At 41.7% G+C, this 21,210-nt stretch overlaps 4 protein-coding genes across 5 annotated transcripts in view; 2 read left to right on the top strand and 2 right to left on the bottom strand.

The window, feature by feature from the left end:
* Nucleotides 1–70: 70 nt before the first annotated feature.
* Nucleotides 71–2,677, top strand: LOC104957456 (uncharacterized). Of its 2 annotated transcripts, none has more exons than XM_010785094.1 (3): nt 71–647; nt 1,639–1,698; nt 2,011–2,677. In XM_010785094.1, the coding sequence occupies exons 1-3, from the start codon at nt 242–244 to the stop codon at nt 2,307–2,309; spliced, it is 765 nt and encodes a 254-aa protein (XP_010783396.1). In that variant the 5' UTR covers nt 71–241; the 3' UTR covers nt 2,310–2,677. The 2 variants fall into 2 exon arrangements, with proteins under 2 accessions (XP_010783396.1, XP_010783397.1); XM_010785095.1 differs by lacking the exon at nt 71–647 and adding an exon at nt 727–1,310.
* LOC104957455 (putative nuclease HARBI1) lies at nt 2,678–5,211 on the bottom strand. The gene is made up of 2 exons (XM_010785091.1): nt 4,864–5,211; nt 2,678–3,920 (listed from the first exon to the last, which is right to left on the bottom strand). Exons 1-2 carry the CDS (start codon nt 5,083–5,085, stop codon nt 2,862–2,864), a joined length of 1,281 nt encoding a protein of 426 aa, XP_010783393.1. The 5' UTR covers nt 5,086–5,211; the 3' UTR covers nt 2,678–2,861.
* A 3,403-nt stretch (nt 5,212–8,614) lies between these two features.
* Nucleotides 8,615–12,829, top strand: LOC104957459 (nucleolar pre-ribosomal-associated protein 1-like). Its single transcript, XM_010785098.1, has 8 exons — nt 8,615–8,650; nt 10,879–10,981; nt 11,075–11,235; nt 11,316–11,427; nt 11,636–11,742; nt 11,975–12,118; nt 12,217–12,326; nt 12,435–12,829. Exons 1-8 carry the CDS (start codon nt 8,615–8,617, stop codon nt 12,643–12,645), a joined length of 984 nt encoding a protein of 327 aa, XP_010783400.1. The 3' UTR covers nt 12,646–12,829.
* Nucleotides 12,830–13,772: 943 nt separating this feature from the next.
* The window catches only part of LOC104957458 (nucleolar pre-ribosomal-associated protein 1-like), an 11,914-nt gene continuing 4,476 nt past the window's right edge, over nt 13,773–21,210 (bottom strand). The window contains 13 exon segments of the mRNA XM_010785097.1: nt 13,773–13,968; nt 14,046–14,109; nt 14,188–14,298; nt 14,409–14,596; nt 14,692–14,750; nt 14,837–15,023; nt 15,108–15,312; nt 15,431–16,268; nt 16,411–16,629; nt 16,711–16,929; nt 17,027–17,226; nt 18,452–18,496; nt 18,499–18,583. Coding sequence (XP_010783399.1) covers nt 13,773–13,968; nt 14,046–14,109; nt 14,188–14,298; nt 14,409–14,596; nt 14,692–14,750; nt 14,837–15,023; nt 15,108–15,312; nt 15,431–16,268; nt 16,411–16,629; nt 16,711–16,929; nt 17,027–17,226; nt 18,452–18,496; nt 18,499–18,583 — 2,616 coding nt within the window.

The following is a 21,210-nucleotide window of genomic DNA, read 5'->3' as shown; positions in this document are numbered from 1 at the left end:
TTAATAAATAAGGGGTATTTGTTATTTGAGGATTGATTTCATTCGAATGTAATCGCCGACACAAAGTTGTCATTCTTCAATCGAAACTTTTACAAGATTACCGAGGAACATTGAAAGCAGCCTGTCTGCGTGTTTATCCTAGTTTGGATAAGCACCGGTTTTTCCTGTTCACACCGCAGCGGAGCCGGAACAACCTCCTGAACAACAACAAGCCCACGTTTTGTCCATTTTGTACACAACGATGGAAAACCCCAAACTTAACAAGCAGCAGTGGTCCACTGAAGAGACCAGCTACCTACTGGGAATATGGTCTTCCCAAGAGGTACAGAGGAAGCTTGAGGGGAGCACGCGGTCCAAAGCAATGTTTCAGCATTTGCAGCGAGAGATGGCAACCGCTGGTTATGACCGTACCGTGGAACAGATTTGCAACAAACTGAAAAAAGTTAAGAAGGATTATTGGGACCAAAAGCGAGACATCGGACGGACTAGTGGCAGCGGTCGTCCGAAAACAAGTCCACATTATGACTTGCTAGACTCTGTCCTCGGAGACAGACCGACGAGTGGTTTTGGATCCACAGTTAACTCGCTGTCTCTCGAGTCGATTGTGTTGGACGAGACGAAGAATGTGCGGAGCTCATCTGATGCTGGTGAGTTATGCATTACAGATTTGTTTTATTTGTGACTTTTAGTTTTAAAACAAACTAAACCATGTAGCTATCGACAGACCTGGCAATAATAGCTAAAGTTGACCTACTACAGCTACCGGGTTTCCGCGCGGTTGGCTAATGAAGCAGGCACGTAAACGGTTACGTCATGACGCAACACAACTCGGGCTCTGGGTGGTGTGAACAAAACGGGAGCTGAAAAGAAAAACCGGTACCGATCCAGAAGAGCGCAAGAACGGGAGAACTATCGGTGGACTTCGTTCGGTGCTTAAAAGGAAGGCCCCCTCACAATGTCCACTAGCCGCCAGTATTGGTCAATGAGTGAAACAAAAGCCTTGCTAAACATATGGGCTGACGAAGATGTGCAGCAACAAATGGAGGGCGCATGTCTCAAGGAAGAAGTCAGTCAGTTCATGGTAGAAGAGTTGGCAAAGTTAGGTATCCAGCGCACAACCACCCAAGTGAGGGAAAAACTCAAAAAGATGAGACATATGTATAAGACATCTAAGATCAATGGACGAAAACCTTTCCCTTTTTTCAAATTAATGGATAGTGTGCTCGGAAGACGAGGTGGGTCAGAGGGTGAGCTGGGGACCAGTGAAACTCCCATAGGCCTTATTGCTCCTTGGGAGCCAGAAGCAGAAGGTAACTTCACCTTTGGACAATGGCTTGTTTTCTCAGATGAAATGTATGGTCTGCGACTTCAGATAAATATACTAACAAAAAAAGAATAGGGAATCCTCAATTTACATACCTTTTTACCTTATGTCTCCTTAATTAAATGTATAAAACTGCTGCAGGTCCAATTATGTGTATGTACAAAGCAGGGCTTATACTCTAGCACGGTGCTTCAAGCCTTCAAATATTATATGCAAGCAACCGAGAGAGTTAACATTTAACACAATTTCTCTGGCACTACTGATCAGTGTCAAATGTAACTATTGATTTAACCAATGGCCTTTGTTCTTAACAGTCAAATCCCACACTACAGAGAGCGGCTGGTCCTCTACCTTTAAAAGAAGAGTCAGATCAGGTAAGTCAAACAGTAGTCCTGTCCCCTGGTGTTTCAGTTAGGCTCCCTCCAAATGTATATCAAAGTTGAGAATTGCTGTCGAAACTTTTTTTCCACTGTAATGCTTTATGTAAAAAGAAACACGAAAACACCCCTAGATTCCATTGAAACCTATTAATTGAAATTAATATAAGGCTAATTCATTATCTGAATCAGGTTCACATGGATATTGGACCATAACATATGATAGCCTGCTATAAGTAATGGGAAACGTTTTTTATTAAAAAAGCATTTGAACAACGCAGATGATTGACAGGTTCTCTGTTCTTGCAGTTGCTCAGAAACGGAAGGCTGACAGTGACTCTACAAAAGAGTTTCTCAGTGCTATGACAGAGTGCCACAGGCAGTGGCTGGAGATGGAGCAGGAGCAGAGGAGGGAGGAGTGGGAGAGGGAAGCTCAGCTGAGGCGTGAGGAGATGCAGCAGGAGCTGGCTCTACGTCGAGAGGAAGCAGAAAGAGAGGAGACACTGAGGCGCGAGGAGATGGAGGCTCGAAGTAAAGACAGTAAGCTGCTGACCTCTTGCCTAATGCAAATTGCAAAGATTATTTCAAAGGACCCTGCTGCTTTGTAATGTCATATGCCTTTTCTTGTGAATTATTGATTTTTGTTGCCAGGATAGCAATGGACCAATGGTATTTGACTTATTATTAAAAGCTTGTATTTAAGTGAATGTATTAAATGAGTCAATCAATGTACAACCCAACAGCCTAGAACTATTTTTGTTTAGAGTTTTACCACTGAGAATTGTGCACGTCATATAGCTCATTGTATCGTTTTTTTGATGTGTTGGCAAAATATTTCAGTGGAATTCCAATGAGTATAGGTACAAGTGAAATGCTTATTTTTTTTGTAAGATTTTAGTTTATTTTTCTAAATCGTTTCGTAACTTGGAGAAAAAAACACTGCAGCATACTGTAAATAAAGGCACTCAGCAAAATATATGTATGAAGACATTTATTTGTGGTTTATACAATCTCTCTCTGGCAAAGGTATACAAAGTTAACAGTCAATAAAAAGTTGTCTTTAATTGACTGAAATAAAGACATATCCAACAACTCAGATATGCATGGAAAATGATGGCCACCTTTGTTGATGTAAGGGTGGGTAGTCAAATGTGAGGAGATTATTCTGCACTGTCCTGTATCAGCTGCAGCAAATCATCGAATGACTCACTATTCTTTTGAGGGTTTTCATCAACAGTCTGAAGTGGCTCTTGACCGATCCAGTCTGGAAGGCACATATCGTTGTTTTTCTCGCAGAGATTATGAAGCACACAACATGTCTCTACCATGTCCTTGACAATCTCCACATTGCAGTCATTTCGTCTGCTCAGGCACCTCCACCTACCCTTCAGCCTCTCAAAAGCATAATGGGCCACACTGCGCGCTGCAATAATCTGAGTGTTAAGCAGCTCTTGCTCTGCAGTCAGCCAGCTTACATTGGTGCTTGGTTTGAGAAGCCAGTTTTTAGAAGGATATCCAGCATCACCAATAACAACACAGCTACTGTCAGTTCTACAGACATTGTGCATCCTGGTGGAGAAATCCTCACATACCAATAACTCTCCACTGTTATCATTCACCCACGTTGGGCAGCTCATGCTCAGGTCCCAGAACAGGCCTTTGTCATCAACAACTGCTTGAAATAAGATAGCAAGATAACTGTCTCCATCAGGTTTCTCAGAGTTGAGATGTGGCGGTCTGCTGATGGTGATGTTCATGCTGTCAAGTACTCCAATACACTGAGGAATCTGATATGTGTGATGGAAACATTCTTCAATGTTGTCAAGTTGAAATTTGTTGGGCGTCACAACAAGCTGCGGTTTAAGCACTTCAATGACCACTGTGCAAAACTCATGCACACAGTGGCAAACAGACGCCACCCCCACAGCAAAGAGATCTGCCACAGTTCTGTAGTCACAGGGGTGGGCCAATTTATAGAGAGTCAACGCCACTCTCTTCTCTAAGGGGATGCAGAGGCGATAATTGGTGTCCTGCCTCCTCAACTTTGGATTTAACGTCGCGCAGAGGTAGGAGAAGGTCTCTCTCGATACTCTAAAATGCTGCAGCCACTCTTGATCTGTGAAAGTAGCTGCTGTGTTCTCCCACCAGTCGCTGGTCCGAGGGTGAAGCCACACTTTGGGTCTTTTTCGTCTGTGATCCCTCAAGAACTGATGTGTTATCTGGTTGGAATGGGAAGACAAGCAAGTGTTTAACACTGGAAGTGAGGACAGGAAATAACTGAAAGCACACAGTGTGGCCCTGAATACACTGCATAGCATGTTTTCCTATAAACTATGGATGGGCAATTCATTATTAAAAGTAGTAACAAGAGAAACGACTAAATAATTAAATGTATACCCGTCTTATTATGTTTTTCATATTCTCTTAGCTCTTCAACGACTGTGTATTTGCTAAATGTCCTTTTACAATGGTGATATCTTTAATGTGTTTAATAAAGCACTTTCAATTGGCTTGTTTAAATAGCCACATAAATAAACTTGCCTTGCATTTCTTGCTCACAAAAATATACTTGCATTTTCTGACATTTTATCATTATGGTGAAGGACCTGTTCTATTATAATACAGAGACTCACCGAACCATGGGGAAATTACTTCGGAGAGGACTGTTAGCTCACTTGCTCTTTTTTTTTGTTTATGGACTTTTTATATTTTTATTGAAAATAGATGAATACATTATTTTTGTCATGTGACCCCAAAATAATAAACACTAGTATTAACCTGCCACACTGGGCAAGTGGGGCACATTTCTTTTAATGAAAAATTATTCCTATAAAAAATAAAATTGACCAGCATGTAATACAAATATATTTGTCCATGTCTAGTTTAGTAATACAATGCTGAATATATCTGGAATCATGGAATCGGCTAACTTTTAATAACTATATTGGTTTGACAAAAATAAAAAAACACTCAAATCTATTCAAGACAGGCTAATTAAAAACATTCTCCAGATAAAACACAACTGTATGTTTGATGGTCCCCGAGTGAACCAGACTAGATTGTTTAAAGTCCAAATACATCATGGAAGTCTAGGATAGGTTTAACTAATATGGCAAAGTTAAGGATAAGACTAGAGTGAGTACAAATTTTCCCAGCTCTTACCGCTTTCATCCATGTGTCATGAGAACAGAGGCGACGCAGTTTACTCTGTTTGTAGACTTTCTCTCTCAGCCTCCATGTTTCGCGGAGCTTCTTGAGGCGCAGCCGCTGAACTGCGAGCAGCTTCAGGCGGCGCTTCTGTCGCCGAGCCTCGGCCTGGCTGTCCTGGGACTGCCTCGTTCTGCACCAGGCGATAACCGGGAGGAACACATCGGCGGCTTCCATGCTGTACTTTTGTATAGAATAAGTTACTTTCTATGTCATTTTTGAGAACATTACTGTATCTATACGGACTCGTGAAAAACAATGATCGGACCCTCATCAATAGGACCGGAAATGTAGACGGATGATGATCATGATAACACTTCCATCTGCAGTAAACCAAGACTGACGCCCCCTAGTGTTCCGGAGTTTTAAATACCATGACTTTTAAATTCTAAAGCCAAATATCCAACACATTTGACATAAAAGTAAAGATAACCAAGTACTAATTATATATGTTCTATACAAATGTTGCCGAGCAATGCAACAGGACATTGGGACACCATAGTAGGAATTGTGATTATCTACATTGTGACCGAGTTGTTTTCTTGCCTGCTATTGAATGACCCTATGGTGGACTCATGTGGATAAACCTGTCAACTGCATGCTTCTGGAATAAAAATAAGTCTACAGAACTGACTAGATGAAACACAACTGAAGCTGAGCAGACAGATGGACATAATGCAGGTGAGGAAAGCAGGGATTTTCCAGGCTTGATGAATTGCAGACCGACTTTCTAGTTGTTAGAAACAACATTTTAGCATAGTTAAATGGTTATCAGTTTTCAGTGTCAACATTTTGGAATAGAACAGAATTATTCCACTCAAAAAATTAACCGATGGCTGTAATGGACAACTCAACCACCGCTGCTCCCTTTGAATGGGAATACTATTACGATTACATTGATCCTTTGATCGTGGATGAGGGCAAGCTGGAATACAACAAGTGTAAGTCTTTATGAGTTATTGCATTTTTTGTCTTCTTCTGGTTTTAATGAAAATAATGAGAACTTTCCTTATCCCTTTCAGACTCAATTGTTATAATATTTTGGAGCATTCTGGCTGTTTTTATGGGATTCCTCTTCCTCAGTTTGAATCTAATGTCCCGCAGTGGAAACCTTCAAAGGTACGTTGGTTTACTGATACGTTGAAATAGACACACAAAAAAATATAGCTATACATACCTTAAAACGTTATAATTATTATTGTTGCAGGAGACACAGATCCAACATCAGAGGAAATCACAGGACATCAACTGCTTGACCCAGGACTTTATTTGAATGAGAGTACATTTTATAAATGTTAGCTGTTTACAATGAGGTGTGATGGACACAAAACAATAACCAGGAGGAAAACTGTGAAGATTATGTTGCAGGAAAATACGTTTTTAGACAGAGTAGCAACGGGTCCTGCTTTCTTTCCATTTCAATGAATACTTACTGAGTACAAGGCGATGTTACCATTTAGTACAATGTTATGTAAATATTGTTCCATGCTTTAGCCTTCACTGTGTGTATTTGCTAACCTGGCCCTAAAGACACACTTACACACAACATGTTTCAAATATTTAGTTCATACAGGAACCATGTCAATAAAAAAAACATTCACAGAAGTGTAAATCAACATTTTATAACAGGAGGTTTTACAAAATATCTTCAGTCTTTTTACAAGAATGTAATGTAACGAAGTCTATTTTAGAGAAGAGTAGTGGTCAGATGTTTAACTCTTCAGGGTGGTGATGTCATGACAGACGGCTCTGATGGCTGTTTGACTCAGAGATGATTTGGATGCTTTCTGTCCGTTACACTTAGCTCTGGTCACCAAACTGACATGAGACAGAAACAGCTCTGCTGACGTGGCTCCTCGCCACAACTCATGGACGTACGACGACAACAGAAACAACCCTGCTTCTGGAACGGGAGAAAACAAGAGGCTTAATTCATTGTTTGGAGTCAGACACACTGATAGAAAATTGCCAGTTGTGTGTTTACTACAATAAATGTTACATCAACAAAATGAAACACTGACTTGAACCACTCATGCCCCCTGTCAAATTAAAAGTAAAGGTTTTCTTTAATGTTATTTGAATAAAATATAAACAATTTGCATCTGGATATGTATAACATTTTGATAAACTGTGATGGGACTCATGTAAAAAGAGGCAAAGTTTTGTTATAGGTGGTTTGAAATGTAAACATTTAGTCTGTGAATAAGGGAACCTACCACGTCGAGACTCATCATGTGTCGCTTCTGGCAGGCAGGCAGAGACGACTGCCTGATGCAGCTCTGGAAGATTGCCTTGGCTCTCTAGCAAGCAAATCATTATGTTGCTAAATAGCTGGAGGACATCTACTTTTGCTGAAAGGCTGGAGGAACACTGAGCTTCGAAGGCCTGATGGTAGAGTCGAAGGACGTCTGCTTTCATGCCAACATCGAGTAACACAAACTGCATGCCTTCTCCTTGTTTTATCACAGCCTTTTCGATCCAATGCAAGAACTCTTTTGTTCTGGTTTCATCATACGAGTCCTCGACTAAACACCTCAGGGACCACTTGGTGAGCAGGTGTGCAGTGTCACTGGCCAACTGACTGGGGTCCAGTTTTTCTCTTGGCTGAGCCGGCTGGGGTTCAGGGAGGGGGTACGCCGGCTCCCAGTGGACAAAGATACTGCTGAGGTAGGATGTACACTCAGTCAGCAGACTCGCTTCCTGTTTCTCAGTCTCAGCATCTTCTACCAGGTTCTCTTTTCTGGCACGGGCTTGGGAAGAGGAGCCTCTGCCTCTGGCCTTATCCTTCCCCATCCCTGAGGAGGAAGATGAACAAAACCGTGTTATTGCCATTAAAGATACAAGCAATGATTTAGATACCGTGAAGCGGAACAAAGCTATAAATTAATCACAGTTTGTAATGGAAAAACTATGACACAGTCTAGCATTTGTCCTCACATGTAACAAATTGATAGTTTTTAAAGCCTTATTTCTATTAATATCCCTAAAGAAAAGAGACACAGTCAGCTAAATAACAGCCACAGATCGGTGATGTTACGGTACACACTTTCTAACATGAGTTTGGCTCCATTGTAGATTCTAAAAGGCCAAATATGACATTTTCAGCGTCATTTTTTGGAATTGATTTCAGCTTTTTGTGCTCTATGTTGTTTCATTTGTATGCTTATATGCCGCATATGAGCAGCAGAACATCATTATAACAGAATGGAATCGACTGCAAACCAAGACTCGCCATTTGCTTACAGATCAGTCTGTTTGAGCAATAGTGAAGACATAAATAACTTGTGAAAAACATTGATGATTAAGAAAATTAACCCTCAAATGCAAACAGTGCAACACTGGTTTGAATGAGTTTTTCATGAACATGACATGTGGTTGTATAGTTAACACATATTCGATGTATAAGTCTGTCAAATTCATCTTGGAGAGTTTAAATGTGGATTAAATATTTCTCTTTGATGATGTGCTTTAGCAGGTCTAAGAACTGTTTCTGTATGAGGTCAGTTGTACACACTTAATGGCACTTACCCAGTAATTCCTTTAATTTGTGCTTTTCAGCCAAGGCTTGTATTTGGGAAAGGAGTGCTGCGTTGCGGGACAGGGAGGCCCAACAGAGAAGCAAAGTGAGGGCTTCGGTACAAGAGAGAGGCTGTGGGTGGAGTGTTAGCCAGTCCGCCTGTTGGTTTACACTGAGAGCTGTCCCACGATGCTTCAGTACAGAGCAAAGGGTCTGCAGGAACACGTTGAGCTGAGCGGCCTTCACACGCGACCTGACAGGAGATCAAACAAACACTGATATCCTTGGCCAAAAGATGGTCAACATCAATCATATCATTTAGATCAGGGGTTCCCAACCTTTATTGTGCCAAGGACCGGCAGATACATTAAAAAAAATGTGCGGACCTGTTGTCAATTTTAACTGATTTGAATATTTACTCACCAGCAGGTGGCAACAGAGGCTAATTGTATTTAACAGCCTGAAGAAAAAGCATACACATATTGATATAACTGAAATGTCAGTGAGACCCCTGGGCTTGTTTGCCAGCAGTAATAACGTCATACCGGGACGCTCGTTCCGGTGCACTCCGACAGCATTTAGCACTACATCGAGATTAAGATTAAACTAACTTCTTTTGGGAACACCCACATACCTATGGAGTTGGCCAGATGTGTGTAAATTACTGTTCATGGTAATTTGAAAACAAATGCCGTTGCTGAACACACACAAACACACCGAACATACACACACACACAGCGGAGCTGAGCAGAGCACATACACACACACATCATGCGCCTTTGTGACCGGACATTTCCTTCACACAACGAGTAATAGGGGGAATAATCGGGCCGTTCGATGTGTGTGTGTGTGTGTGTTGTGTTGTGTAGGTGTGTGTGGTTGAAACGTAGCAGCCTGGAGGGGAACACAGTGAAGGCGGTGTGTACGCGCTGGTGCTGCACTTCTCAGAGGCTGCCTCCTGATGCTGCAGCCATTTCATGAAGTGAAGGAGCATTTACAAATTTAAAAAATAGCTCTACACCCCTGGCCACAATGTCCTTAAAATGAAGTCCGAGTTTGAAATATATCTCAAATAATGTATGCACTGCCATTCCCCACATAAACATAACAGTTAAACGGTTGTCTCCTGTGTGCTCCACTTCCTATTGGCGCACCAGCTGTAACTTTATCTGCGCACGAGAGGCTGAGACCTTATGCTAACCAATTTTGATTTATTTTGTATGTTTTGGATGAAATAATATGACTGGTNAACAACGGGGGACTGCGTCGGGTCGAAGATCGTGTTGCTTTTAATCATACGAAGTCAGATTAAATAGTCGTAGGACAGTTTAGCGAGAGCGCGTATGTTTTGGATTAGGCCAACCGGCTAACTCAAACATATCCAGGTTAGGTTGAACCAGCTTCGTAGTACAGGCCTCAGGTGTAGTACATTTTTTTAAGTTTAAAAGGATTTCTCTCTTTCATTTCATTTCAATCAAACAGATTAAAAAAAAATAGCAAATGTGAAAAACAGAATACTGTATTGTTAAAATACAGTGTTTATCCACATTCATGATAATATTTATATATTCAACAAAAAAAATGTGTCCGAAAGGGAGCAGGAGGAAGCAAATGCTTATTAATTCCCACCCCTTACTTGATCAATGATTGTCCTTTAAATCATTATTCATCATTATTCATACTTACATTTACATGTATACATACATATACAATAATTTCTCATCTTCAATCACCTCTCTTCATTCTCATAGTTTTCCAAAAAAGTATTTCTGTACATCCTTTTAAACTGAATGGTGCTTGTGCTTTGTTTGAACTCCTGCTCAAAACCATTCCATAAAAACTTCAGTTTATAAGTAATTGTTTGTATCTACATATTTCTAAATAAGCTTATTTCATCTGTTAAAAATTGATTATTTGTCTTAGTATTTGTTGTTGTAATACAGCATTCGGCCAGAGCGGCCAATGTCCACACAAACCTTGTTTTTTCTTTCAATTGGTGAATATTTGTGTACATGCATGGATATTTTTTATCTCATCTGGTAAAACGTTGGGCAGTGGTTCACTTAAGCCTCTAACGGCCATAATGAGTATTACATCAACAATCAATATGAACATTGTTATTGAAGAAGTCTAGTCTAGTACACAACATTTTTGTCTACCTTTTTCAAAAATTAAAAATAAATAAATATTAAACTTTAAATATCTTATCCTGCTAAAACCTTTTTTTTCACAGCAGAGAAATAATTGAGGTGAGACTGAAGTGAGTCTCTTATTCCCTATTGTGACAGCAGGACATAAACATGACAAAGTAAATGGCTTAAAATGTAGTCCTTCATTTCAGCATCACTAATATTTTAAAAACTTTAGCAGATAAAAAAAAAAAGGGATTTATGAGAAATATATTTATTGTAATTTGGATGAACCTTGAGTATACAAATATTTCTCTTTTATAGGATGATAAGGAGCGGGTGTACTACAACAATGCAGTGGAGGACCTTGGGAATTTCTATGATCCCCGTTTTCTTTTGCCTCTGTTCAGCACCATTCTGCAGCCAGGTGAATATATATCATTGCTGTTTGTTGTCATAGCTCTTTATCAGCTAATGTAAATACCACTTTATAACTGTTACGTTTTCTCCTGTTTCACAGAGTGTGTGATTGACTGCCTCAAGTTTGTATCCAGTCATGCCCTGGGACTAACTGTAATGGCTCTAAGTAGCTACGACACAAAAGTGAGAGCGGCAGCGTATCATGTGCTTAGCTGCTTCTACCACCACCTGGAGGGTGCTCGCTTCAGAGAGAAGAGACAGGTAAAGGGTTGGAGTATTTAAATATTATATGTGTGGATAAAAAAAATCCAGAAACACTTATGAGCTTGTTCTTTTAACAGTTGCTGTACCTGATGGACACAGTGAGGAATGGGGTCCGACAGCAGAATCAAAGACTCCCATTTGTCTTGACCACCTACATCGCCAAAGTGGCTCAGCAGATGCTCAAACCTGGTGTGTATCCCTGAAAACATGACTTTTAAAAAAAATGACTTTTACTGAACCGATAAGGAACTCTGTGTTATAAAAAAGTTTAAATTGTCATATTTTTGATTACCCTATTGTTTACCTTTCTTTATACTGAATATGCTTTAGTATTGCTTGCTTCACAACATTATTTTCCCAGTCATTGACCTTTTTGTTGTTTTTCCATATTTCCCAGAGGACCACATGTACGTGGTTTTGAACAGGTTCCTGCTGTCCCATCAGAGTTTGGACTTCAGAAGAGTCCCAGAGTTCTTCAAGCTATTTTATGGCTTTGACTTGGAGGTAATTAGGATTATACGTGTGTGTGTTTGCTGCATTATTGCTTTGTTTTCTCATTCATGTTTACAGGGTTCTACCTTGACAAAATAAATGATTGATAAACTAAACTCTTCTTGTGCCAACAACATTTAACCTTCATTTGTTTGTTTTGCTAAGCTCATGTTTTTTCTAAACTTAGCTATCTGTTTGTTTGAAGCGTTGAGAGTTCGACTGACTGTCTGCTTTTTTTCTGCAGCATAAGATGGAACGTGAGTGGATCCTGAGTGTGCTGGAGGAAGGGATAAGTGATGGACACAGCTATGAACTGTGTGAACAACAAGGCATCTTTCAGACCCTTTTAGCTTTCAGCAGCAGCCCCCTGTGTGATGAACACTCCCAGGTACACACTGCTGCAACACAAGAGCAGTACAATCCAGATACTCTGTGAAACTTCATAAGGGAATAAATGAGTTAATTTTAACTGTATCTTTCCACTAGGCACAGATAATCAGGGTGTTGTGCCAGGCCGCCCGTGTGACCAGAGCAGCTTATAACCTCACCAAGAGCTCTGGGCTGCTAACCTGGATAATACAGTTGGTTGAAAAAAAGTAAGCTTGAGAATTCCAATTATGGCTCTTTATTTTGACATAATCATTCATATTACTACAATCTCCAGCCAGCTGCTTATGTTCTTCATATGTCTGTATGTTCTTTAGGAATCTGGACCAGCAGCTGCTTGGTGCCATCATAGATTTGCTCCATGTGCTCTGGTTTACTAACCTCGGGCAGAAGGAGAAGCAGGTGGATGAAGCCAAGACCTCTTCATCTACAGAGGAGAAACCCAAGAGCTCAGTAAAGTGTCTCCCACTCCCCCTCATCACTGAATTCCTGTCTGTGGCATTAACCATCAGCAGACACCTCAGGTAAAGCTCCCTAACCACCAGAAATGAATGGTCGTGGTAGGCAATCACAGTGACAGTGTTAATGTGATTTAACTACATTTTTAAGTCATTCATTTGACTTATACCTTAATAATACATCTAAATCAGGGGTCCCCAACCCCCGGTCCACGGAGGTGTTACTGCCGGGCCGCGAAATAGCTGTGATTTTATCGTAATATTTGCAGAATTATAAATATATAAAAATATTTTATCAAAAGAAATTAAAAGATTTGTTTTAATTAATTTTTATTTTATACCAGTCATATTATTTCATCCAAAACATACAAAATAAATCAAAATTGGTTAGCATAAGGTCTCAGCCTCTCGTGCGCANGGCAGTGATATCATAAACCTGTTAATGTACGCATTCAAACACTTTTTCTTTTACCAGCTGTATTCACCTTGCAGGTGCAGCTATGTGGCTTTATCCTGGATAAAGTGTTTAAGTCATGGATGTTTAAAGTTTAACGTCTTCATATTTGTCTAATATTAAAGTTTACTTTTCATTCAGGAAGTATGACGCTGCGCTTCCAGGATAAAGCCACATAGCTGCACCTGCAAGGTGAATACAGCTGGTAAAAGAAAAAGTGTTTGAATGCGTACATTAACAGGTTTATGATATCACTGCCCCGTCTAAGACACGATCTGACTTTAATTACATTTGACTCGAGTGTTTCGTCAACTTAATGTGTTTCTTAAAATAATGCTTATGCATACAGTATGTGACACTGAGTGTTGCACGGCCAGATATGGCTCAATAAGCTGACTCAGATAAGGAGATATATGATACATGATGATGTGATATGAATGATAATGGGACACATCAACGTCTGCACTCACAGTGCCGCGGACCGGTTGATCCGGTTACTTATGTTGTGGCAGATATTTAAGTAAGCTTTCTTAACGCTAATGTTATAATAGTCCGATTGCTCTGAAGATGGGAGGTGATATTCTATGTATGGGAAACACTGTTATTTGTATTACTATTAGAATAAAATTCACGTGGCGGGGGGTCGCCAGTCTCTGGCAGTTATTTTGGGGGTCGCGGGCTGAAAAGTTTGGGAACCCCTGCTCTTTAAGGGTCATTTCTTATGGTAAATGTTGTTTTGGAAATCAGATGTAAAAAATAAAAGTATGGACCTGCAGGATGATTTTGCGATGCTGTGGAAAGTGTGCAATGGTTTGGAGCATCCTGTCGGCGTTAAGCAGGGCCAACAGGTCCTCGAAGCTCTCTTGCTTCCACAGTGAAGCTCCGAGGCTTTTCCTGGTCTTGTGGTGCTCCACAGCTGCCGGGCCCCACAGGAAGGATCTGCAGTTAAAAACACAAATAAGCGATTGCAAAAAAACAAGTACCGTGTAGAATAAACCAAAATAAATGTAACTTACTGAAATTTCAGCAGACTGACATCGTTTCTTTCATATTCCTGAAGGAGCAGTAATAGTTTCTGATCTGTAAACAAAGACAAGATGTAAGAGGAAAGAAGGACAACTACCACATAAACAGAAAATTGATTTGATTTGATTTTACCTGAATTATTCAGGGTAACTCCATATGCTCCCAAAAGAACGACAAATTGATTGGTGTTACAGACAACAGGGCATTTCTTCACCAAAGAGAGAAGTAGGGACACTAACGCTTCTGAAATGACAACAACATTATTTTGTTAGTGTTAAGTAATAAGATAAATAATTGAAGGATAAGGCTTTGTAATGTAGTGTTTTCTTTGTTCTATTTAGCTCCAGACACACCTTTAGCCTGACACCAGCTGTGCTCTTCATCATCTTCCAACATGGTGGGCAGGAACAGAGAATGGCTGCTTGTCATCATGTAAAGGGTGGTTAAAGGAATCAGGTCCTTCTGGACTTCAGTGCCACCGTACATCACTCCCAACAAGTGGCTCAAAGTGTTCAGATAGTGGTGATCTCTGTACCGATATCTACAGGGAAGAATATATTTTAAGTATTTGATTAAAATAAATCTAACGAGAAGCTCTCGAACAAACATCTAGCCGAATTGAAACAATTATCTTACTTCAGTCCATTCTTGATAAAACTGTTCCATTCGGATGCAGCGATGTCTTCAGCTGATGTCTGTGTAAAGAAATCGTATTATGATGCATGAAATAAAATATCAAATGAACAGTAGAGGAAAAACAGTGTGATGAATATAAACCCACGAGCAGTCCTTGCAGTCTCTCCAGGATGCTGTGCTCCTGCTCCAAACGGGCAGTAGCCAGATCTTTAGAATGACTGTAGGCCGCGATGAGACACTTGAGGGCAGCCGTGGTGACTGACTTCCTCCAGGTGTCTTGTTCCTCTGGGCAACCATCCAGTTTCTCAGTGACAGCATCAACTAGTTGCCATCTGAAAGAGAAAACATTTAGCTAATACCTTGTGACACCAATTATTCACTCATAGTTAGTATAATGTTTTTGAATTGATGAATACCTTTCAAAACTGTCAACTTTTTGAAGAGCATCGGGCAGTGTGTTGATCAAGCTCTTAGTGTCCTTGATGTTGGCTGACAGCCTGATCAGATTGGCTAGTGTTTCAGTCACCTGGGCACCAGAGTCTTCAGTCAGGTTTCCCAGAACACATTGGGACAGTTTGGCCAGCAGCGCTTGCTTCAAAGCCTTTACAACCTCTTTTTGCACTATAAAACACAGCAATGGAGCATTTGTAAATAAATATACAACGGTAAATAGAAGGCAAAAGAGTGACTTCAATATTGATGCTGTTTGTAAAAAAAGAGAACTTGTTTAAGTACAAACCTTCTTGTGGCCTGGCGGGATCCTCTCTTCTTGCCACCTGCAGGTAGGTGTTGATAAGTGGAAGGAATGTTTCCGTCTGCTCTGAGAGCTTCTCCATGTTTGCTGGCTCGAGACACCACATTTCAAAGCAGAGGCGATGTGTGGAGCAGTTCTGCAGCAGGAGAGAGCTAATGGAAAGGGAGTCTGGGAGAGGAAACTGGAGACAGTGCAGCAGCACATCTGTGTGGATGAGTTTAGCACTGCCTGGCTCAGTGGACAGAGTCTGCAGCAGGAAGGCCTCCAGTGCGTGGCTGGAGCAGGACAGCAGCAGGGTGCTCAGGCCATGGAGGTGGGCCTGAGACAGAAAGATGCCGTGGTCCTTGGAAGGGTTAGCTTTAGACTCTGTGAGGATGAGCAGAGCTGCATGACCATAGACACTCAGCTCGGCCTGTGCGCCCTCACTACTAGGAGAGATAAGGCTCCCGTGGGGGAGGAGTAGCAACTTGGAAACCACCTCTCTGAGGTTGCAGGAGTCCATGAAGCTGTGAAGAGACAGGAGGGCTTGGAAAGGTCGAGAGTGCTTCTTTGGTGTCTGGGAGCCCTTTTCCATCAGTTCCTTGAGCACAGCTTTCTCTATCGCCTCCATATAGCTACAACTGAGCTCCATGTGACCGAGATCACTTAGAGTAGGGGAGCATGTCTTCAGCAAGGTCAGAATGTCATCATTCAGCTGAGAGCACATGTGCTTCAGCCTGACAGGGTTCAGAGTGTGAGGAGGCAGAGCAGCCAGCTCCAGAGCCAGAAACCACTGCTGCAAACACGGATGCTTGAAGATGGAGCCAAGGACTGAAAAGAGGACCTAAACACAGAGGGGCCAAAAAAGCATCAGTCATTTGGAAATCAGTAGAAATCAACTTATAACATTGGTCACAGATTGAACAAAAAGTATTTTTCATTTTCCATCCAATGAAAGCCATAGTTAACAGTGAACCTTTCCCCACCTGCTCTTTATTGGCTTCTGCTGTGGACAACTGGCTGCTTTCTAGGAAGAGGTCTGATCCTTCCTGGGAGTTCTCAGCTGCTGCTGCTGCTGCTGCTGCTGCTGCTGCTGCTGCTGGCTCAGAGTGTGCAGATTCCTGTAAGCCTTGTAGCTTGCTCACCAAATCATGGAGTATTCCCATTAAAGTCTTCAGAGGGGCGGTTCCTATGTCTTTGGGGAACTGTGCAGAAGATCAAGATGTGTTGAGTATATTTTCAAATCAGTCATATACCGATAGTTATCTTGTTTGTTGTGCTCTTACCGTGCCAAGGTTTTCCACTGTTGATCTTATGTAGAGTAATATCTGCTTAGTTGCTACTGGAAAATCATCAATCAACATTGAAGCTAGAGTTCCTTCCACATTCTTCCTGAATGCGTCCTCTAGCAGAGCGTTTGGACCTTGGCTATATGCAGACTCCATCAGTGCGCTGAATGAAATGGGGGTCGAGGATCCCTTTGAATGGTGTTCAGAGGATTTGAACTGCAACAAAAGAGCAGCATTGTTGTTGTTATTGTAGGGAATTACAAGAATGTCACTCTTTCAGTTAAACAATCTCTTGCTTCCACCAAATACTGACCAGTTCCTCTCGGCTTTGCTGAGGAAGCCATTTGGAGTAATACTGATGAAGGTGTATGATGGAGGGATGAGGAGGAGCGGAGAGTTCTGTGGACACGAGCTCTTTATCGTACTGCAGCAGAGCCAGGCAGAGCGGGAGAGGCTCTCTCTGACAGTGCAACACATCTGAAAGCACCGCAGACAAGTACTCATGTACCACCCCTGAGAAAAAAAGGCAGATGATGATAATTATTATACCATTCTAAACAATAGTTTTGTAATCCTCATAATATAGAAAACACTTTTAAAGTATAAACGGCAGGCCTTTTACTGAATTTTATTTGACTTTCTTAAAGAACAGATTTAAAGGTCCCATGTCATGGCCATTTCTACTGATCATAATTCCATTTTTTAGGTCTACTAGAATAGATTTACATTGTTCAATTTTCCAAACTCACATTGGTTTCTCATACAGCATCTCTGTATAGTATGTGTATTCACTCTCTGTCCTAAACGGCTTGTTGGAGCTCCTGCCCCCCCCCTCCCTATGAGCCCACTGTGCTCTGATTTGTCAGCTCACCCACTCTGTTCTGATGAGTCCACCACCGTTACAGCGGAACATCAGTGATTATGTGTTACAATGGTGTTTGTTAGCAACCAGAAAATGACACCAGTAATGACAGACAGATGAGAATGCTGCGTGGGGTCTGGGTGCCGTGTTGGCGGGACGTTGCCTGGCTCGCTGCTGGAGCGGACATTGTGAGCTGGATTACTGGGGTAGTTTCCTGGTTTCCTGTCAGCCTGAACTCAGCTTGAGCACACACACACACGTAGCCTGGCTGTGAATTTATGTGTGTGCTCAGGCTGAGTTCAGGCTGAGAAACCCGCGGAGCTGCGGCTGAGAAAAGATAAGGCTGAGTGAGTGTGCGTGTGTGAGAAAGTCCGCGGATTGGTCCATTTGGACCAACCTGCGCAGCCGTTACGTCACTTAGACCCTTGCGTCACTACGACCCAGGAAGAAAACAATGGAAAAAGAGAAATGTCCAACGAGGCGTTCTGGGGCAGCATAGACAGGTCTTTTCTGTGTTAGAGTTTTACTCGCTACAGGGTGTACTTTGAGGGTTTTGACTCTGCAGACTGTTTACATGCAGAAAGACCTTCATAACACACAAGGGGACGGGTAATAACCAGAAAAGCATGACATGGGACCTTTAAATTATCATAAGGCCCGAATTCCATTATTTGATCTGATGGTCCTATCATTGTGCATGCTAGCCCACTTGAAACTTGAATATAATGAAGCCATCGATGCTTTGCTTATTAGTATTAAATGTCAGCTGTAAAAGAAATGGGCCTATAGGAGTGTTTATAGATGATGCCATTCACATGGAAACACAATTTTAAGACATCCATTATATGGTTCCACTCATTATATGGTGTGCTTTCCCCTTGTCTGCTGGCAGTTTGTTACGAGCCTCCAGTGCAGCGGGACGACCACACTGAAGGGGAAGGTCTGGATGATGAGGTCTTCACTCAGAGGAACCGGCCCCCGAACTCCAAATCCATCTGTCCTTCCCCATTAACCTCCATGAATGGGACATCCCAGGCCATGGGTCTAGACATCTTACCAGACATTGTCAGAAAAATTAAAAATAAACCCTGGTTTCCTAAAACGTGGGATTAAATTTGTTTTGGGAAAGAATTAACTTTTGTAATTCACATCCCCCTTTTAATGGCTTTCACCATTCCTATGTGTGGGGAATTGGGAATAACTGGCCCTTGCTCCCGCCTCCTGGATTATTCCCAAGGGTTTTAACCTTGAAAGAATAGCTTGCCCTCCTGACCAGACTGGCAACCTTTATTGTGGGGGTATGGTGTAAAGAATTCACCCAGTATTTCCCAACCCAACCCCCTTGACAGAAGAGGAGTAATAATTTGGGTTATAATTACAATTTGTATTTGAAATCCCCAAACATTTTGTCTTTAATTTTGTCTTAACCCCCAAAGAAAAAGGTATATACGAAATGCCTTGAAAAGATTAAAAATTGTATATAGGCCTTTCACCCACTCTCCCTAAGAAACCTTGGATAAACCAAAAGCCTCCTTTTTGGTTGCCCCTTTTTGCCCCTCTACCTTGGGCCAGCTGGGTTCCCACGACCAGGAACTCCAGCCTTCAAGTCCCAGCGTTGTAATCGAAACCAACTTCACCCCCCACCCTGTCACCTTTTCAGCACCACCTGAAACCCCAATATCGGGTAGGTTGGGTTTTGGGGCCCACTTTTTTTCCTCTAAACTGAAAAGTTGTTGGCCCCAAATAGCCCCCTTAAACAGAGGGAAACCCAAGAGGACCCCATTACCGAAGTCATTTCCCTATGGCCCTGCCCTGTTTTTAACTTGGAATACCCCAAGTAAATAATAATAATGAAAGTTTTTTTACCCCCCAGTTGGTTTTTTATGTTATCCCCATTTGGAAGGCCCTTTTTCCAGTAAATAATAGATAAACCTACCAATTCCTTAAGTGGTTAGCCAACTGGACCGGTTTTTTTTCCTTATGGTACCTGGAGTAAACTTCTAACATCCTTCCTTAATATTCCCATAATACTCAAGCTGGTAACCTTTTTACCTCTCAAGTTTTTTTTTTTACGAAGCCCGAAAACCTGCTAAAGGTATTCCCCCAAAAGTGGCATTAAATGATTTGGTCCCTTTACTTTAACAGTGGTGAAATGCCCCAGGTTAGATAAAAAGCCCCCAGTAATACATTTTTTGGGTGGTAACAACTGGATCGTTTTTTGAATGCTGCCCTCGGGTTTTTTTTTTTTGGGAAAGAATTTTTAAAGTCCACTTCCCATAACATCTAAACCCGTGGTGGTGCATGCCCCCCATATGTGACCCTTGCTTATATCGACAATCCGTTCCGCATTGGAACCCGGATAACAACAATTTTTTGGAATGGGGTATACACACCCCTGGAAAAGAGGAGATTCCCCTAGTTTTCCCTATTGGTTCAGGATGTTTTTGTTTACCCCCAAATTATTAAGCCGGAAATATGTACAATGTAAATGGACTGTCCACCCGAGGCATAATTTTTGAAGAAAAAGGCCCCTTCCAAGTTCTCCTTTCTCTTTTTGGAAAACCCCCATCGGAAATCCCTGATTATATGGATTATTAAAGCCAAATTTATCAAAATAAAACTACGGGAGGGAAAAGAAATAATTTTTTTCTTGGAATTACTTGGTCCCCTGGGGGGGGAAGCCCCCCTCGCGGAAGTTGAGTGTGTTTTGGTTTGGTGTTTGTTACGGGTGTGTTGTTGTGTTTGGGTGATTTTTTTGCCGTTTATGTGTGGGTATTGCCCCGTTTTTTTTATTCCCCGGGGAAAACCTTCCACCCGGAGGAAAACAAACGAGGCTTTGTTTGGGTTTATGGCCTGCCTGTACCCGGCCCATAAATTACAAAGCCGGAAGAAACGGAGGTAACCTTTAACGCTCACGCAAGGCCATAACCCAACCAGCCGGTGGTTTTCCTCGTGGGGAGGTTTTTCCGGGAACAAACGCAAAATACACCACAAAACGCCAAAATAACCCCACACCCAACAACCCACGTATACAACACCACACACACACTTCCCGCGAGGCTCCCCAGAAAACCCCAGTAATTCCCCAAATTGGGGAAAATATCCTTCCCCCTCCCCGTAAGTAAAATTTTGGAATATTATTGCCCCCTAAATTATCCAATCCAGATTCGATTGATTCCCAGGAGAAGAGAAAACTTTTGAAGGCCTTTTTTTTTCTCAAATGGGAAAAAATGACCGGTTGGACAGTCATTAATACATGGATTGAACCATTATTTTCCGGCTTTAATATTTTGGAAGTAAAAACAACCCAAATCCCTGGATTATCCATAGAAGCTAGGAACTCCCTCTTTTTTCCAGCTTGTTGGGTATACCAACACTCCCAAATGTTGGTAAATGGTCCAATGCCCAGGAACCCCTGATTTCGATAGAGCAGGTTTCCATATGATGGGCCCAACCCAACAGGTTTTAGAAAGGTTTTAGAAGTGAAAACCTTTTAATCTTTCCAAACCCGAAGCAGGCAATTCCCCCAACCTGGATCATTGTTTTTAACACCAATGTAATCTGGCCTTTTTAAACCCCTAACCTGGCCATCCACACTGTAAGTAAAGAAACACATAATGCCACTTTTTGGGAAA

The sequence above is a fragment of the Notothenia coriiceps genome, unplaced genomic scaffold (assembly GCF_000735185.1).
Source record: "Notothenia coriiceps isolate Sejong01 unplaced genomic scaffold, NC01 NC01_scaffold00027111, whole genome shotgun sequence".
NCBI lineage: Eukaryota > Metazoa > Chordata > Actinopteri > Perciformes > Nototheniidae > Notothenia > Notothenia coriiceps.
This window is presented reverse-complemented; position numbering and strand designations above follow the sequence as displayed.

Excerpts from the sequence above, each read along its gene's own strand:
- LOC104957455 (XM_010785091.1), bottom strand. The coding sequence starts at position 5,085 with ATGGAAGCCGCCGATGTGTTCCTCCCGGTTATCGCCTGGTGCAGAACG. Across the intron at positions 3,921-4,863 it reads ATGACACATGGATGAAAGCG|ATAACACATCAGTTCTTGAG; the intron begins GTAAGAGCTGGG and ends CATTCCAACCAG.
- LOC104957456 (XM_010785094.1), top strand. The coding sequence starts at position 242 with ATGGAAAACCCCAAACTTAACAAGCAGCAGTGGTCCACTGAAGAGACC. Across the intron at positions 648-1,638 it reads GCGGAGCTCATCTGATGCTG|TCAAATCCCACACTACAGAG; the intron begins GTGAGTTATGCA and ends TGTTCTTAACAG. Across the intron at positions 1,699-2,010 it reads TAAAAGAAGAGTCAGATCAG|TTGCTCAGAAACGGAAGGCT; the intron begins GTAAGTCAAACA and ends CTGTTCTTGCAG.
- LOC104957459 (XM_010785098.1), top strand. The coding sequence starts at position 8,615 with ATGCTTCAGTACAGAGCAAAGGGTCTGCAGGAACAC. Across the intron at positions 11,236-11,315 it reads GCTTCAGAGAGAAGAGACAG|TTGCTGTACCTGATGGACAC; the intron begins GTAAAGGGTTGG and ends TTCTTTTAACAG. Across the intron at positions 12,327-12,434 it reads ATACAGTTGGTTGAAAAAAA|GAATCTGGACCAGCAGCTGC; the intron begins GTAAGCTTGAGA and ends TATGTTCTTTAG.